This window comes from Balaenoptera borealis (genome assembly GCF_965194805.1).
Source record: "Balaenoptera borealis genome assembly, chromosome: X".
NCBI classification, from domain to species: Eukaryota; Metazoa; Chordata; class Mammalia; order Artiodactyla; family Balaenopteridae; genus Balaenoptera; species Balaenoptera borealis.
Window position 1 is genome coordinate 12628573 of NC_138881.1, and position 15373 is coordinate 12643945.

Sequence of the window (15373 nt, forward strand, 5' to 3'; positions counted from 1 at the left end):
ATAGGATATTTAACAGCATCCCACTTGATGCCAGTGCCCCACCCCTATCCAGCTGGAACAAACAAATGTCTCCAGGCACTGCCAGATGTCCCCCAGGGGGCAAAATCACCACTGCCACATCCAGTTGAGAATCACTGAGCCACAACCAAATATGAAGGATAAAGGAAAATCAACTCCCCAAAGTGCTGTGAATACAAATCAAAATCTGTAGAGAACTTTAATTTTCAGAATTTCAGATTTTAAAAATCCAGCCATAGGATGATACAAGTTAACATCTATCCAGATTCTTTTGGGAATGCAGAGAAGGATAAAGAGGCCTTTAAAAATCCTTCACGAAACTAAACACAGACCTAGGATACCCTGACTGAGCCAAAAATGTTTTGGTGGAAGATAAATCAGAACATATCAACGTAGGGGACTGCTTTCCACTGCTTCCAACAAAGTGGGTGGGAGAAGCTGGGCATTGGGCTGCACCCCGCAGGCCTGCAAGCCCTATACTTGCCCAGCCTCAAGACCGAAGAGCCTAGAGTCAGCGACAGAGATATCAGTGGTTTAATAGATGGGGGATCTTACACATTTGAAGCAACGTCCTGGAGCGACACCCCACGGCGTGCGGCAGACAGCAGCCGGCAGGATGGCGGGACATGGCAGGAATCTTCGCTACCGAGGGAAGGGGCAGATTTACCAGTTATAGGGGAATTGACGTCAGGTGGGCTCATCAGTTACCAGGGAAACCAGCAGAGGGGCACGCCCCTCACGGCTCCTTTGATAAGTTATCAGGTGGAGATGTTCTGATCTAAAGATTAGAATAATCACTAGCTCCGGCCGGGGCAGGTATGTAGCAAGGTCAGTCATGTGAGTGGGGTGTAGGTGAAGCAGGCACTGGTCCAGCAGGGGATGTACAGAGAGCAAGAGAACAGCCATCTTGGGGGGCCTGATCATACACTGGGCTTCTGTAAGTTAAGTCAAAATTCCAATTTCTCTTAAGATGGCTTGCAAGATATAATGCATAATTATGTAGCTCACATGCACAGTACTTTACAGATGTATTTGTCTCACGCAGTGCACTGAAAAACTCTAGTGCACTGAAAAACAAGAGTTTGGATTAGGAAACAAAGGCACAATTGAACTTGCTATTCCATGAGTAAAAGAGAGAATATTGTAGAAAGAAAAGATGACAGAGTAATTCATCAACTGAAGGATATTTCCTGTTTTTCTAAAAGACCAAGCAAAACATCAAATTGCACTGAAAAAAAAAACATGCGAGGTAGGGGCTGGGGGCAGTGTTGCTCAACTAGTAAATAATATTCTGTTCTTCAAACAAGACAAACTCAAGAAAAATGTCAAAATGTCATTTTGGTCTTTATTTTTGGACATGTAGCATGTTTCCATGAATCAGTTTTACATGTGCTACTTTTTGGAACATCAAAAGAAATACAATACATTTTTCATAAATTCCTCATCACTGCAAGTTAACTTTCAAATAAATGTAAGTAGCAGGGCAGAACAATATGTTTCCACATATTGACCAGTGCAACAATGACAGTTACAATTTAGGTATTCAGGAAGCCTGAAAATTAAGATTTACTAGAACAAGCAAATTTACTTCCATTTGCTAAAGGGAAAAAAAAAGAGGAAAATATGCAAATTACATGTTTCATGCAAGAACTTTAAATCCTATTTCCATCTGAAATAAATGGCAATTTAATAGACAATTCTGAAAAAAAAAAGCTAAGAAACAAAAATAACATACAAGAAAAAACAGCGGCATGCCTTTAAAAAATTGCTGAACAGAATAAATTAAACCAAATGTTACAGTTTCTTGCTTTATCATGAACATTGGCACTGTTTATTTCATATTTATATAAGTCAGTTTCTATGCATAAAAATCCCAGTAAGATTTAATGGTTTGGGTCAGTCTGTTTTTCTTTAACAAAAGAACCCCTAACTTCTAGATATTAAAAATTGCACTCTTGCATTTGTGTTTTAGTACAAAACACAAATATATTTCTTATGTATCAGTGGCAACCAATTAGTAGGCATGTTAAGATACTTTTTTAAAAGAAGTTCTATGAATGTTGTCATTAAAAAAAAAATCCTGTACAGAATCGCAATACTGCCAGCATCTAACTAGCACGCCCACAGTGCCTCATTCTTGTGACTTCACAGTCCTTAATCACAAAAACTTATTCTAAGGAGTTCAAAGAATTAATAAGACACACCATATGGATAATTGGGGGTTTAAAAACCCATGGCTATGGGCCACAACGATTTCAGTTAACAACATCCATCCACAAAGAGACTGTGTTCCTAAAATTTTCAGACTCAACTGGCTATAAACAAAACATTCTGGGGTCAAGACTTCTGCACACTGACAATACTTATCAGGCATCAGCTAGGCCACAAGTGAAGGGAAGTGACTTCTATCAAAGGGACAGGGTGGCAGCTGATTTTGAGATGGCACACCTTGTACATTGTGCTTGGAAAACAAGAAGGCATTGACAGAGGACTAAATTAAGCACTGAGAGATGTGGAGGGTTTCTCTGCACTATCATCAACAGTGGTATCGGTCCCTAGTACTTAAAAAGCAAAAAGTATTTTCATACACACAAGCGAAGACGAAGGCTTGACCTAGGAGAATGCATCCAACAGGATCAAAGAAGAACTCGGAGTACGCCGGCGATTTTTTCCTGGCATTAAAAGCATGAGCATTTTCGGCATGGCGGATATCTTACCACTTCATGTCAAACCTGACTATGACGAAGTGAACCATCTGAGTGATCAACAAAGAGCGAATGCACCCCCCCACCCCCCCCACCCCCGGTCCTTACCGCAGGAAGCATCTAGTTCAATGTTCTATGCGTGGTAGGTGCTTAAAACATGCTGGTCGCTGACACCTGCTGATTATATGGAACGCTTACTGAGCATACCCAATAAAAGTTTAAGGACATGACTTAAGTGTCTAATAAATGTAGCATGAACACAACTTAAAATAGTTCACAGAGTTGTTGTACTTCCCTAAACAAAACTTGCAAACATCTCGTGACTGTCTAATTAATGGTAGAACATTTAAAATTGGCCAAAAAATGCCCAGAAAACGTTTGGCCCTTCAGCACCCAAAGCTCCCAAAATATAACGTTAAAACATCTCTGCTAGAGGGATTTCAGTAGTCTGAAAAATTGCATACCTGAGTGGCTTCAATGTTCTCTCCTAAATTTTAAATAAGTGCAAGGAGTTTCTACACTCAGGAATTGCATAAGTGTTTATCTTTCCTCAAAATAAAACACGGAATGATATAGAGGTAGCATAACTTACTAAATTAACTTTAAAAAGAAAAAAAGCAAGGTTATTTTCAATAGTCTTAATAGAACTATTACAAGTGTTTAAAATCTCACAGTCTAGGCTTTCTTCTACCTGGTTTTAGATACCTCATTGTTCTCGTCCACCTTTTTCCTGTAAGGATACTGATGAGTCCAGGCACCCTTTGGCCCTGTGGCATCTACTGCAACGTCGATGATAGAATCTGGAGTCACCCATCTCAGGAGAATGAGGAAGAGAAAGCTGAATACAGCCAACAAAGCAAAAATGCAGCCTGTCAAGGGGCCACAGTGAGAGACGAGTCTGTCCAGTCGTTTGTCCAGAGGTAACACAGCTTCTCCTGCCACTTGGTCGTACACCTGGCGGGAGAGAGCCGAGAATGAGCGCCGTGAGCCCCAATAAACAACGACCTGCACAGACCAGGAGCGCTTTAGAGATGTCAACAGAAGGCGCGTACATTTCACTGTTGTTACAGTGATGATGTGATGAATGAAACTGATTACACTACGTATTGCCATTTGAGTCAACACTTACGGAGTGCCTATTCTGGACAAAACACTGCGGTATGTATACCGTGTGATACAAAGATGAATCTACCACGGTTCCTGTCCCCTAGGGGATCCCCATCAATACTTAACCAACTACAAGAATTCCAAAGTCCTGAGATGCTGCAGCGGCTTTTCGGGCCACCTGTCGAGGCCATATTTACTTCAGCAGTGACTCCCCAAGCAGGGAAGAAGGACTGGCCCTTTAAGATTCCTTGACTCAACTACCATCAGAGAGTTACAATCTACTGTGCTTCTGGGTACAGAGAGGCTCCTCTTTCCACAGCCAAGTGACGCCGTGTTGCTGAGCACAGACGGGGAGAACATACAGAGACATTTCACGGATTCCAAGTAAAAGGAGCAGAAAGAGATGGGGGAAATTTTGGTAGATGGTATACGTCAAACAGTGGCAAACAAAATAAAGTTTATTGCTGAGTGTTGGTAGTAGGTGGCTTGCTTTTTTAAAGTATTGCTAAGCACTAAACTCTGAAATATTAAAAAAAAAAAAAGCTCCTTGAATATACTTATTTCAAACACATAAAATGGGCCGGCATTCATGTTTTTTAACTGCACTTGGGCATTACCTGTGGTCATTCTCACGTTATCAGACCTGTAAACCATCTCCTTTTGAACTCAAGAAAGTTATGACGTGCAGAGCAAGTTCTAAAGGTCAACGGCCTCTGAAAGGTACGGGTTGTTTTCATCTAGCTCCTCTACCCCGAGGACATTTGGAATACACTGTAGTCAGAATTATGTCGAGCGTTATGCTGAGACTGGCGAATTATAAATGAAAAAGTATGTTTCCAGCATGAATGCTGATTTAATTTCTTGATCAATTTTTCTAAATAGCAGTTAAACTAAGGAGTTGAAAGGGATCAAACATCCTGTATGGAACAGGTAGAATTAAAAGAGCAACTACAAACTCACCCGTGTGTCCACCTTTATTTCTAAGTCAGTTAATTTATGATCTCAAGTGACAAAATAACAATTTGCTACTACGGAGAGAGTGACAGGGAGGACAATTCATTAGGGACAAGGATTAACGTTTTTTTGGAATGTATACTATAAATCACCAGAGTGTAAAACTGAAAACAATACAGACGTCCTACTATTACTTTAAGCCTAACTAAAAGAAAATTTGTGGTTTTTAAAAAAACCCTAACGCGCTCCTTTAACACAAGCTGACAAATTGTCACCGTAGTTCTTTGCCCCAAACTTATTATCTACAACAGCGCAAACTTCTGAGATTTACATGACGTTGATCAAGAAGGTAAAGGCACAATTACAGAGATGTGGTCCTCAATCAGGGTGGGTTTCACCGAAAGAACCTGCCTAACCAAATATCCCTGCCCACCATTCCCATATCTCCTCTGCTGCTAAAGGGTCCAGCAGTGGGCACAGGAAGATGAACCGGACAGAGCCCGAAAAGGCTCCCGGGGCGATTCTGCCACGTGCTCCCAGCAGGTAATCAGTGCTGCGCCCCAACTTCCAAAGGAAAACAAGGAAATGTACTTACTTCATACGGGTGGCGCGATTGCAAAACTTCTAGAAAGTGGCTATCTCAGAGCTATTTCAGTCTAAACTGTTTGTTAATGCAAACTTCTCATGTTTCAATGGAAACTGTGTATGACGATTTTTAGAGATAAAAAGAGTTTTGTTGCATTTCCATTCAAACCGGGGCTCACCTCAGGTACGGGAATTTACAATTTAAACCAAGTAAGAAAGCCTTTCTGCTTACTCGGCTCCATCTTGCTCTCTACTTTGGGCTAGAAACTGGTTGCTCCACTGAATACAATGAGACTATAAAGCACTACCTTCTCCACGCTCCCAACTGACTGTCTTTCTGGGTCACAATTTCTAAGAAGCACAGCGTTTCCATCCAGCTTGCTATGTGATAATAAGAGGCAGGAGGTAGACGAAGTCATGAGAGGTACTTAAACAAAGGGCACAATTGAGTAGAATAAATGAAGTCCTGACCTCGAAATAAGGAAGCATTTCCCACAACTGTACTCTCCCACCTAAGGGCATTAACCTATTTCCTGCACCTGTCCTTTTACAAATTTTCTACTGCTGCTTTTTACTTGTGATCCTATTTCCAACATTTGTCACATGCTTTTTGAATTCTAACTTACTATGTTCTCCATCAGCCCAAAGATGCAAAAATCCCTCTCCTGTAGAAAAATCACAGCAGCTAGCAAAAGTGACACGGGAGTTTTAGGAAGTAGCCTGGATTAAATATTTGTAACTTAAAAAGTTGCCACAATCGGGCTAAGCAAAACCATATATTTTCTAATAGACCTATATGCTTTAGAATTATAAAGAGCCTCAAGAAAATGTCTAAGAGTAGCTCTTAATATTAGTTTTGCCTCTAATTGTTGTGACTTCTAGAAAATTTTGTAACTCCTGCATGCCCAGTTTAATGAAAGGTCTAGATGCTGCATTACTGCTATTTTCAGATGTCAAATGCAATGATTTGACTAGAAACTTAGCCTAACATATACCAGAAGTAACACAGAATTCACTTCTTTTCATTTGGAAGAGACTTCATAAATTTAAGCAATAGAGCAGAAATGGTAAACCTATATAAAAGAAGCAAGTGTGTACGTGAAACATCAAGTAAGAATTCAAGACACAATCTTCAAATACCCTTCTCTTAGCATGTGACATACTTTTTCAGTTCTCTCCGCAACATTCCTCCAGGTGTAGAAAGTCTTTACGATGTTGTGGATATTTTCTGGAGGCGGCAATGCTCCTGACTTCAGTTGGAAAACAGCTTTTTCCAATCCCTCACACAAAGATTTTACAGAAGGCTCACATAAAATGATAAGATTTTCTGGAAGTACTTCAGGAATTCCACCAACCCTGGTACTTACAACCTTAAAAAGAAAAAAAGAACATGTGATCCACCATAATTCATCTCTCAGGAAAATAAACAATACCAATTTAAAAACATATTACAGACTGCATCTGATTATTTTTCAAAATACAAATACAGAAACCCCAACAATGTAATAAGCCCTCAAAGCTTTTTACCTGTAAACCACAACTGGCTGCTTCCACAATTGCCATGCAGAATGCTTCAGTAAGGGAAGTATTAAGAAAAATATGTCCTTGAACTAAGACATTTCTAACATCTTTGTGTTCTAAGGCTCCCAAGAGACGCACTCTGATTTTTGAAACAAGAGAAAAAAGAGGGGAGTAAAAATCATGCTACAAAAGAAATACCATTTATAAGCTAAGTGTGCTACTCATATTATACTTAGATTCTTACTGCTTCTAATGTTTTCCATGTCAAAAGATTAATATCACCCAACTCTGATCTAAAAGAAAGCCATATAAAGCTGTTTGGTTAAAGCTTGTACAGCTAACATATTTCTAACTTTTGTCACACAGATCAAATTTCATCTTCTCCAAAATCAGTCTGCATTCAATGAAAATGTTAATACACTTTGATGAGTAAATGTTAAAGTGTCGTTTCTAAACAGGAAAATGTCCCTTTTAAATTGATGCTTCACATGCACACAGCTCACATGTTAACTAAGTTACCGAGGAAGAGAAATGTTCGAATCTGTACATGCAGAGCAATTTACACGATTTGGGCCGTGCTATTTAAATCACAACTCAGTATGCCTTGAGAATCTGCAAACATTTCCAATCAAATAGCTGTTTTTTTGTGCATTCTCCGGTGCCCCAACCAGTGCCCCCTAAAGTCAAATAATGTTGGGCTAACAGAAAAAAATTATGAATTCCTTAACTAGGGTTCCCTATTTTATATAATTTTTCTTAAACAGGCCTTGCATTACATTTTTACATCAAGTACATGTAGGAGAAGCAGCCCACTTAATGCAGGCATGTAGCCAAAACCAATTTTAGGTAACTGATATTTTCTCACCCAAGACAATATGGAATCCATCAATACCTGTCATGGAGCTGGTATCTTTCCCGTACTTCTTCCAAAATGACTCTCTTTGGTCCCTCTCCTCCAATTATGAAATTTAAATTGGGATATTTCTGACAGAGTTCAGGTATTATACCACTAAGCAAATCGGTCCCTGAAAACATCAAGTTGAATGTTGGAGTTATCAATAATTAACCTCAAAAAAAAATTTTATCAGAACTGAGAATCCACTCACTTCGAAAAGTAATATTAGCTATGCCTCCCTTACTTAAGTAGAGAAACAAATTCTCTTAAACCTTTCCTGGAATGGTGGAATCGTTCACAAACTGCCAGGGGTCCCCCAAGAGTTCTTGAGGATATATACACTGACACCCATGGGTACCTTACACACACCCAGTTCGTGGACTATTCTGTTTCGTTTCAACATTGTGTTCTAGGTTATTCACCTGTGTTTACACAACACCTACTGCTAAAAAATGGCATTTGAGGTAGCTTACATTTCAGTTAACATTTTCTGCAGAGCAGGAGAGTTGACTGGAGATCTGGGTCTTGACCCAGCCTTTTTACGAGCAAACTCTTTGATAATGGGAGTTTCCTGATAAGAGAAAATGAACAGACCGATGTACCTCAAGTCCAAGGTCTCTTTCACCTACAAAATTCTACCAGCGTTATGATTCTACTTCCTACTATAGGAAAGGGCTAAGCAGCAAAATATAACTGCTGCCTCCATTTTGTTGAGAATGCAGTTTGTACAGAGGATTTTGCAGCCAACACTAGGGTATTAGCAAAATTTATAATAGTCCATCCAAATCTGCTACAGCCCACTTCCCCCGAATGACAGTGAATGAAGGTGGCAGGACCTCCAGTGCCAGATCATTACAGTCTGTAGAACAAAAGGGTGCATCTTGGTCCTTTTCTTTTTAATGAAACTTTCTTATAATATGTAAATACAACCTTAAGTAATATAAAGCAGCAAAATATATCATGCCCTACTAGTCTGAAAGTAGCAATCCAAAGTGACAGTAATATTGATGTTTAAGAATTTAGCTCTTTAACAAGTACAAATCATACACATTCAAAAGTAAATGTAAAATAAGCCAGTTAAAGTTTAAGAAATGCATACACACACATACACAAGAACTGCACTTCTTCTATCAGTCTTCCCAAATACAGGCACATCAATTATTAAAAAGATGGTAGGAGAAATAATATATATAGGGTCATTTTTATTAAATAATTCAAAGCAGGATTTATTAAGTAAACTCTGTTAGTATTTTCAAAATATGATTGCATTAGCAAACATAAATTCACATGTGGCTTTTCTGAATTATGAAAGCTTCTCATTAAAATCTTAGCTATCTTTGTTTCAAGTTTATTACCAAGTCCATCAACTGGATTTTTAGATAAACCAGAAGGTGTCTTAGTGACTTTTAACAAGTAACCTCCTATAATTCTTTCCTTCCCCTCCCTCCTTGCCCTCTCCCTTCTAATACAAAGGTTAAGAATCCATTCTTTAAATGAAAAAAAACCAAAACCCCACATATAGAGCAATAATCATAATTAGTAACAATAGCTACAATTACTGAGGGCTTACTATACCAGGCGATGGGCTTTAAATGCATTGTTATTTAATTCTGACAAGTACTTTAAAAGAAACGGAACCGATTAATATTATCAATTATCTATATTATTATTCTAATAAAGGTTTTTTCTCCCCATAATAAGAAATGTTCTGGTGCCTCTAACAAGAGTCTAACACAATGAAACATACCAAAGGACTTTCAATTGCCATATTCTCACAAAATGGACACGAAAAGCTCTGATCTGAAGTGCTTCTAAAGCACAGTCTAACAGAATCTTCTGAATCTATACCTAGGATAATGGTGGCTGGGCTGAGGGTGGAGGGAACAGGAGACCTTAACTCGAGAAGAGCTCAACTCAGGCTTGTCAACTCTGTTACTTACTGTGTAACCTGGGTGAGTTACTTACCCCCTCTGAGACTCAGTTTCTTTGTCTGTTACATGCAGATAACATCTACCCTACAGTTGCTGGGAGGGTCAAGTGAGGTACTGTACCATGTACAGGCTTTATCAACTGCAGAATATAAATGTTAAGTCATCATTAGCACTAGAGCAAGAACTGGGGCATGTCTGCACATGCACGTGAGCGCTGCTAAACCCTGCCTGAGAGCAAAACAGGCTCAACGGAAGAGGGAAGAGGCCAGGGATCCTGGGTAATAGGACTTTTGATTTACTTTCTTACTTAATACGTTCCAGTGGCCTTTGATATCTGGTCCAAATGAACACCTCCTAAAGAAATTAATTTATTAATAATTAATGGACCATTAATACAACTACTCACTTCTGGGCTACAGATGTGGCCATTCCTTCTCAGAATGTTACTTTTTGCACAGTGCCTGGCATACGGAAAGGGTTTGATAAATATTTGTTAAATGACTGAACTGAGAACAGGAAAGGCTGTACCTTCACTCTTTGGTGGTTAGCTCAGCTGGGTAAAATACCATAGTTAGTGAAGTAAAGGTAACAGGTCCAGTCTTTGAACAGGGAAGTTAATTTTGCTCTGATCCTTGGTCACGCATGCATCAAATGCTTTCTCAGCTAGCTATCTCACAAAGGTATATTATTTGGTGAAAAAACAAAATAGGCACATTTCTTAAGTTACAACAAACACATTACCAACATCCCAAGAGGGATTCAGACACAGAACGCTGCTCCATTCACATCTTCTTCAAGTAAGGAATGGAAGCACTTCATTGCCTTCACCCCCAAAAATGCAGTTCAGTAGAAGTTTTCTGACCAACCTCCGCTTAGTGGATCACCGCATGGACCAAGGCTCTCCATTCCAAAGGTAAACCATCCTGACCAAGGCCCACATCTGGATTTTAGGCCACTCCCTACTACACTGCGACACTTCTGATCCCGCCGCTGAGCTTCATGCTCACCAAGAATCAGCTGCGTTTGTCCACAAATCTGTCTGATGCCAATTTTATTATACTTGTTACAGTATTTAAATAGCACATAAACGGACAAAATGAGTTTCTGTGAAACTAAGCTGAACGGTTTGAAAAATTCAATAAAGACACAGTAAAACAAACCTTGTCAGATTAGGGGATATCCTGAACCACTGTATAAGATCAAAAACAAATGAAAAATCCAGAAGTACATTACTTCATATGCCTTTAGGTTCTCACCACGTTTAAGAGACCCAAACTGGCAACTGTAAGTTATGCTCTTTGAAGGTGATTGTGCAAGAAAGATGATGCAGCTCAAATCAGGGGACTAGTACTCTTAAGCCTCCAGGCCTAAATCAAATTATTGGTGATTCAGTGCATGGTAATAATATTTTGAGTAAATTAAAATATTTTAAAGGGGGGTGGTTTACATATTATCTTTTTAACAATTCCCCACTCTTAGTGACAATTTTGATTGCTGGACAGGTTTTCAAACACCATCCAGAAGACCATTTATGTTTTGAATAACTGGACTGCTTCAGACTTTTAGTCAGCAAGGCTCTACAAATTCTACTGTGGCATCCATGAAGTGCTGCAGAGGCACTAGAACAATCCTCCTTGTGCACAGCAGACACATACCGAGTACAAATTGGGCTAAGCACTGTACAGGAACCATCACTGAACCTCACAAGATTACCACTGTTGCCCAAATCACACAAAAGAAAAAAATTGAGACTCAGAGATGTCAAGTAGCTTGTCTTCGATCACACAGGAGGATGGAGCCAGGATCGGACTCTGGGCTATCTGACCCCCGTTTAGCACTTAGCTGCCAATTCATTATTAATGTCTTATCTACGATTAAAGGAAATAAGCAAGCTACAAAACAGTAATGTGCAGAACAAGCGCACTGACTTTGAGTGTATGCATAAAAATGACAGGAAAGCTATAAATCAAACATTCATTAGGGTCATCCCTGAATAATACAGTTACAGCTGATTTTAGTTTTCACCCTTGTGATTTTCTTAGTTTTCAAAATATCTGCAATGAAAAGAAAGGGTTATGTGATGGTCTGGGCCCTGTACTTCCTACTGCATGTGTATGGAAATTTTTAAAAGACCTGACCTATTAAACAACATCAGGTTATTGTTTTTCCTTTTAAGTAACTATGAAAACATCAGGGGGGGTGGGGCTGGGGCTGGGAATAGCATTTACCACTGTTCCAGAAATTTCTTCAAGATGTATAAAACATTATTAGACCCTTCTTTGCTATATTTAACACAGAAGTTGTTATAAAACCATAAAACAAAACAAAAAGCCCAACAATCATTATAACACAAATATTCAACAGCTTTCTACAAGGAAAAAAAGGCTGTGCAGTGCATTTGTAGCTATCATTTCATTACCTTTTCTGTAAACAAGTCTGCTGACAACAACAATAGTTATTACACTATCATGCCTTCTAAATGGGTCTGGAGTGAAGTCAGTAGGATCTACAGCATTAGGAATGACGGACACTATTTCAGGATTCAGTGCTGCTCTTAGCACAGTGTTTTCCTTACTAGTGTAAGAGACACAAATTATGTGGTTTGTGTCACAAAGAGACACAGTTAGAAGCTTGTTTGTAAGCACCGAGCTGACATCAGCAAATCCAAAAAGGGAATGGTCCGTGAAGACTGTCTGGAGGCCCATTGTCTTGGCGTGGAAGAGGGCATCATGGGCCATGGCAGAAAAGGAACTATGTGAATGGATTATCGTGACTCTCTCCCGAACAAATATGTACCTGAGCAATGGCAGACTGTGAAAGAGGGTCGTGGCTGTAGATTGGTTGTACATGACTTTCAGAGGCAAGTAATAGACTTTGAGGCCATTAGTGAGGTAACGGATGCCTTTGCGACTTCCATAAGCATGGGTGACAATTATGACCTTGTGCCCTCTTTCAATCAGGCATTGAGAGAGCTGGTAAATGTGGCCTTCCACGCCTCCCATATTTGGGTAGAAAAAGTCCGACACCATGCATATATTATGGGTACAGGCTCTACACGTGGAAAGACGTCCAGGGCTGACACGGGAGAGTGAAGCTGAGGGACGCTGGCCATGCCCAGCTCCTCCTCTACAGGTCATGCTGAGATGGTTCAGGCATCAGTCCTTACAGCAACCCAGTTAAGATATGTGTCCTCTAGTACCTGAAAGAGACAGTAAACAGGATCTAAGCTCAGGATCTAAGACAAAATACATTCCACACTCCAAATCCAGACATAAATATTCTTTTAATGTTAATCCGTTAGCTTTTCCCTTAGAAATAAAACAAAGCATATGATGAATTCATGCATTTGACAGCATTTACTTGCTTAGCACTTACTGTGTGTCGTACAACAAAACTAGACTCTGCAATGTCCTTATATCTTATTTTTGCTCTAAAAATACCGCTACACATAATCTTAAATAATGTTTGTTACACCAAAATATAGAATACTTTGCCATGTTAACAAACCAGTTCATTCAAATAAAGCATACAGCTCTTGACAGAAAAGGTTTGCTAACCCCACTTTAGAGCTTAGCCATTAACTCAATGAATCTCATCAAGTTCTCTAGTATTAAGCCTGTGGTTTAAAATATACCTGGAGTTAGAACTGTCTTCTGAGAGCAGCTTTTTAAAGTGTCACCTGTAGCACATGCCACAGACCTTATTTTCTCCTTCCTTATTCAAGAATGGTGATAATCAAACCGTTCCCCTCATTTTCTTAAACTTTCAGTTATGTATATCTTCCCTCCATCAGTGTCTCTCCCTTCAGTTTGGAATCGAAAGATTAAAAACTGAACTAGAGATGGGCTGGATGTGGGGCCATTTTCTACCTCTAAAGTAGGAAATGTTCAGCTCAGGGGTCCCCGAGATCATCAGCGCAAAAATCATCAACTCAATATTCAGTATGATTACAGATTCTTAGACATTTAAAGCTAAAGAGAATCTTGGAAAGTGAGTGAAAGTCCTTCTCAGCTTTACAAATGAGATCTCCATGCCTCCAGAAACTCAACTATACAATGGGAAGCCATCCTAAAGGTCTGAGTTTCTGATTTCACCGCAAACTCAGAAAATGCAAAGTAACAGCTTGTGCAAAGTCTATTCTCTCCAACAAAGTCATGTTTATTTTAAATATTGTCTCAGAAATACTCAATGAGTGTTTGTTGAGCTGCATTTGCTAATTACAATTCAATATTACCAAATCATAAGATTCTTCAAGTCTGTACTTTTAAGTGGCTTCACGAACGTTTTCTTACTGTGGTTTGTCACCTAAACCCGAATTTCCAGTTCCACTCAATTTTAAAAGATGAATGATAACGAAAACAGTGAGTAAAGCACCAAATGAAATCATTTAAAGTTCTGTCATTAACCTGCAATGTTCTGTGAGAAATGTGCCTACCACGGTATCACGCCTAACACTTTCATGGCGTAAAAGCTCAACAAAGAGCACAATCACAAAATCTTAAAATTTTAAAGTTGAAAAAAGGCTTGGAGATCTAGTGAATACCTCTCTTATTTTACAAATGAGAAGCCAGAGAAGTTGAGCGATCGGTCCAAGGTCCCCACCCAGCCACTTAAGTGGCAAATGCGAGATGGCGTGAAGTCCACGGCCACGGTCAACGAGTTCCTAGACAGTTATTATCAGCAGAGACTCCCGAGAAGCCTTAGGGTGACCCGGCGGGGGCTTGGGGTCAAGAGGACGGTGCTTCCACCCACCCGCCGAGCGCCGTTCCAGCTTCACTCGCTGAGGGGTCGCTGGGGAGCGCCAGAGCCAAGGAAGGGATGACCCCGCTCAGCCAGCGACCCCGGCGCAGTCAGGGGGGGTCTCGCCAGGCCCAAAGGGAGGAAAACGGCCAAAGAGCGAGCAGGAGGTCGAGGCCGGGAGTCCCAGAGCCGTTCGCCCCGCCCGCCTTAGCCGACGCGGAACCGGCTACAGCTCGGCCGCCCCAGCGCACCCTCAGCCCCACTCGACTCCGGAGACCCTCGACCCCGACCTCCGAGCCTCAAGCCGGGTCGGCTTCGCCCCCTCCATCGTCGACCACGCTCCCCTGAGGGCAGCTCAGTCCCATCTGGAAGCAGCAGGGAGTACCGGCGCGGGAAGCTCAGACACGCACTTACCAGCGAGTTCCATGGCCGCCAGTGTCCGGACCTCCCGCGGCTGCAGCCGGAGTCCCGCCCCGCTGCCCCGAAGCACCAATCAGGGGCGTCCGCGCCCGAGCGCCGCACCCCCAGAACAGCCAATCACAAAGAGGCGCTGTGGTCACGTGCAGGAGGGACGCTCAGTCCCCACCTTTCAGCGCGGGGGTGTAACGTCAGCGCGCGCCTGCACAGTTGCCACTCTGTTCCGGAAGACTGGTTTTCTCTGTATTGAAAGCACTAATCCTCGGTTTAACCTTTTATATGAATTCTTAATATTGAGATTCTCTAAAAATCGGCCTTGGTCTCTTGTTACACAAGCAGCCCACCAGGACCCTTCGACGGGGTAAAACCAGTACTCCCAGCGTGCCTCGCAGCGACCCTTTGGCTCTCCTGGGAGTTGTAGTCCCGTGGTCTTCGGAGGCGAATCCGAACTCAGAAAACTCACTCCCAGGATGCACCGCACTTCTAAACGCGGGTCTTGC

The 15373-nt window shown here is 41.0% G+C and overlaps 1 protein-coding gene across 3 annotated transcripts; it reads right to left on the bottom strand.

The window, feature by feature from the left end:
* Window positions 1-1338: 1338 nt before the first annotated feature.
* PIGA (phosphatidylinositol glycan anchor biosynthesis class A) lies at window positions 1339-14945 on the bottom strand. 3 transcript variants are annotated; one of them, XR_014239263.1, is made up of 8 exons: window positions 14871-14945; window positions 12136-12915; window positions 7783-7915; window positions 6897-7029; window positions 6533-6739; window positions 3429-3677; window positions 2832-2916; window positions 1339-1615 (listed from the first exon to the last, which is right to left on the bottom strand). XR_014239263.1 is itself a non-coding variant. In XM_082375766.1 (8 exons), exons 2-7 carry the CDS (start codon window positions 12851-12853, stop codon window positions 2874-2876), a joined length of 1467 nt encoding a protein of 488 aa, XP_082231892.1. In that variant the 5' UTR covers window positions 12854-12915; window positions 14469-14861; the 3' UTR covers window positions 1339-2750; window positions 2832-2873. The 3 variants fall into 3 exon arrangements, 1 of the variants encoding a protein (XP_082231892.1); XR_014239264.1 differs by having other exon boundaries at window positions 1339-2750; XM_082375766.1 differs by lacking the exon at window positions 14871-14945 and adding an exon at window positions 14469-14861 and having other exon boundaries at window positions 1339-2750; window positions 2832-2900.
* Window positions 14946-15373: the final 428 nt, after the last annotated feature.